This window comes from Seriola lalandi, unplaced genomic scaffold, assembly GCF_002814215.2.
Source record: "Seriola lalandi dorsalis isolate HSWRI2012SDOR001 ecotype SW California unplaced genomic scaffold, Sedor1 jcf7180002054941, whole genome shotgun sequence".
In the NCBI taxonomy this organism is placed as follows: Eukaryota; Metazoa; Chordata; class Actinopteri; order Carangiformes; family Carangidae; genus Seriola; species Seriola lalandi.
The window spans coordinates 320,578-324,313 of record NW_019525492.1 but is presented as its reverse complement, the minus strand read 5'-3'; the positions used below and the strand labels follow the sequence as shown (position 1 = coordinate 324,313).

The following is a 3,736-nucleotide window of genomic DNA, read 5'->3' as shown; positions in this document are numbered from 1 at the left end:
GCAGCAGCAGCAGCGGGAGCAGGTGGAGCAGGAGGCGGCTGTGCAGGGGAACCGGTCCGTTCGCAGCTTTGGTCATGCTTCCATCAAAACCCGGTTCAGGTGCAGAAAAGTGTCCGTCCCTGATTCTGATCCAGATCCAAGGACTTGATGCGTAAAAATAAAGATTTCAGTCCCGATAGGAGCAAAGTTCCCTGATACAGAAACAAATATTCGTCAATTCCTTCAGCGATTCACTTAAAATCTTCAGTCTGAAATCTTGAATCTGGTTCCGTGAGTCCAGAAGAGCTCCAAGTCCATGAGTGCGCAAAGGGAAAATATCAGTAAGAGCACGAGGCCGATGGTTCTCTCTTCTCCTGGTGATTAACAATTCAATCAAGAGACTTTTACGCACAAACGAAAGAGCATCAGCCTTTTTCTCTCCGTGGTTCTGGTAGAAAAATATAATAACATCAGCAGAAGTGATGGTAAAAATAATATTTGTCTCGGTTCAGCTGTAATGTTTCCCCTGTACAGATGAAGAAGATGATGAGGATGATGCGCCAAGTTGCCTCAGAGTGTCCGGAGCGTCTCCACCGTCTCCACCGGAGGATGGATCAGACTGAGCGGCGCAGAGACACCCAGCAGCCTCCATGTGGCTCCGTCGGCACCTCCCACCCCGGAGGAGAGAGGCCAATCACAGAGCAGGAGCGGGGCTGAGTGACAGCCTGCAGGTCCCGCCCCCTGACAGGCTGAGTCAGCTGAGTCAGCTGAGAGAGAGAGAGAGAGAGAGAGATGTTTTATTTTGAAATAATATTAACAGGTCTGAAGCAGAGACTTTTCTATAATTCATTTCACATTTATCACAACAGGAAAAAAGAATTTGTTACATAAACCGCGGATGAATTATGAACCAAACTGAAGCCGGAGGTGAGTTGTCCTTAGGGCGGTGCTGCTGCATCTTTATGTGAACTCAAAGAGGGTGATTCACAGAGGGCGGCAGCTTTCTGACAGTCAGGCAGACTCAGCCTGTGCTGATGGAGAGTGGTATCTGTCAGGTGAGTCCTAAAACCTGGAGATAAGTTTCATCTCATCACTTCCTGTTCCCTCATCCTGAAGCTTCTGGGTTTATTGGTTGATGACTGAAATCAGGTCTGTGTTTAACACAAGCTCGAGACACTTCCAGGTTTTATTCTACAACATAAAACACATCAGTAAATACCCCAGTCCTGATTCTTGAAGCTTTTACATCTCAGTTACTAACAAGTGTCTGAATGAGACTACAGAGGTTGTCGGGGACGATAACCGTCAACAGGTTGAACATGAAACCACAGTTCACCTTTACAGCCTTGTTGTGTTTAAACTTTACCATGGTTATCTTTAACTAAAACTGACCAAATCACGAAAACCAGATGTGAAAAAACATTTTCATCAACTGAAATAAAAATAAATACAAGGCTTTATAAAAAAAAAAAAGTTTGTTGACGAGTTCATTTTGAGTTGGTTTATCCTTTAGAGTCTCGCCCCTGACAAAAACACAAAATAAACATATTAATAAAAACATATTACAAAAAAATAAAAAATAACTCAAACTAATAGAAACTAAACTCAAACTAAACAAGCAAACGAGCTTTAAAAAAACAACTTTATAAGCTTTTGTAGAAGAGGTCAGAGCTAAATAAAGCTACACCTGAAGTTTAGTGATGGTGACGTCATGTGACCAGGTGTTGACATCATGTGACCAGGTGTTGACATCATGTGACCCTGGTGTAGTTGGTTTACAGCCTAACTTTTAGCTAGCTTTTTACTTCTGATTGTATTGAGGCTTCAAACATCAAACAGTGATGTTCATTAGTGAAGATGATCCTACTGAACTAAACCTCAGGATCAGAAACTGGTTTTATTTTTCTCTAATAAGCCAAAACACAACAGAGAAATCCTATTGGCTGTTTGTGGAGGGAACCAGGGTGAAGCCAACATCCGGCTTACACGTCATCCCTGCTGCGGCACTATTCAAATAAACAGAAGCCCACAGCAGGTACATGCTGCCAGGTATCACTGTCTTTAGAGCGTCATAGGTCCGCGACGCTTTGAGCTACTGACAAGCCGTTTTGCGACATTAAACTACAGAATCGTTCCTCTCCAACAAGCTCCTGTCCGTCCGTCACTTCCGGCGTTACAGTAAAATTAAAAGTCACAAAAGATTTGGATAGTCTTACCATCCGCTTGGCGCCGCTGCTGCTTTCTTTCCTTGTGTTTATCGATTGATCCTCGTCCGCCATCTTTGCTAGTGACGTATCAAGTTGAGTCTTCCTATTGGGCTCCGGCGGGTGATGTCACAGCCAATCAGAGGGTTGGCTGTCACTCGCAGCTAAATGGGAGCAAAACTGTTTTTATTTGACTCTGACAGTGAGAAGTTTATTAAAGACAGAAATATATGAAGACACATTAAAACTCATGATCAGATAAAGATAGAAACTTCAAATCACCTTTTATCACTATTATTATTATTATTATTCTGTTTGTTGAGCTTTTATCTATAAAATAAGGAAAAAATTCAAGGTTTTTGTTTTGTTTGTTTTATGGGTCACTATCCCCTTTTATACTGTATATGAATCTTTATTGAGTGACATATAATTAGCTGAGGTTGTGCTGATTCTGAATCTGTGTAACACTTGGTGAAACGTTTACAACTTTTTAGACAAAACACAAAAGTATGAAAAGACGGAAAAGTTATTATTTTAATATATATTAGTTAATATTAATAAAAGTTAAAAAAAAATAATAAATTTAATACGGGCCTCAGAGGGTTAGAGACTGTTTCTGTGCTGGTTGGGTTTCTGTCTATAATAAAGTAAGGTCTCTGTTAAATCTGTTCAACATTTATTTAACAGATATAAATTTTAAAAATGTTTTATTGTTTCACATGTAAACGGTTTGTGTGTGTTGTGTTTTGATGAAGAGGCAGCGACCAGGATATCTGTGGAGGCCATCTTTATTTTCTGACAAATCCTCCAGTCAGCTGTGATCATGTGACTCAGCTCCTTCACAAATGAAATGACACAATATTTTACTGCACAATGAGTTTAAGTGGGAACATAATTTAACAGAAAGGTTAAAACGTGGAGATTCCTCTGATCATGGCGTCACTTACCTCCTCCTGTGGAGAGCAGCAGCAGGAGGGGAGAGGTAAAGGCGGGAAACTCCACGGGGGTGAACGTAGGGAACTGAGAGGGTTATAACATGTCAGGCCGTAATTATTAACACAGACTCTTTGTTTTAATATTTATAAAACTGCTGTGTCACACACATGGAAAACAATGAGACAATATCACATCAATACGAGCTGTGACACCTGCGATCAGTCGTGCTATTGTTTCTCTGTGACCTTTGACCTCCATCATTGTCACTGTGACACACTGTGGACATTAATACACCACACTGAGAGGAGCTGCCGTCTAAAGATCAAACACATTTCTATCAAGATTTTTACCTGTTCTAACTTTTTTTTTTTTTACCCTGAACTTCTCTTAAAGGGACAGTTCACCTAAACTCCTAAAAACAAAAAATTTTATCAGTTGCCACTTTGTGGTACAAAGTTGTACAGATCGTCTTTAAATGCTGCAAAGAAATTATATTATATATAATAATAATTAAATATATATAATATTCACCTCCATTCAGGAAGAGACAAAAAACATCCATCAAGCAAAATTAGTCTTTATTTATTTATGTATTTATTCGACATCTTTGCACATGA

At 40.0% G+C, this 3,736-nt stretch overlaps 1 protein-coding gene across 1 annotated transcript in view; it reads right to left on the bottom strand.

Annotated features, from left to right (window-relative positions):
• Positions 1-602, bottom strand: part of LOC111644716 (neural-cadherin) — a 123,985-nt gene extending 123,383 nt beyond the window's left edge. Inside the window, exon 1 of the mRNA XM_023393678.2 lies at positions 1-602. This exon is cut by the window's left edge and continues 876 nt beyond it. Within this exon, the coding sequence (XP_023249446.2) occupies positions 1-76 (76 nt within the window). The 5' untranslated portion in view covers positions 77-602.
• Positions 603-3,736: the final 3,134 nt, after the last annotated feature.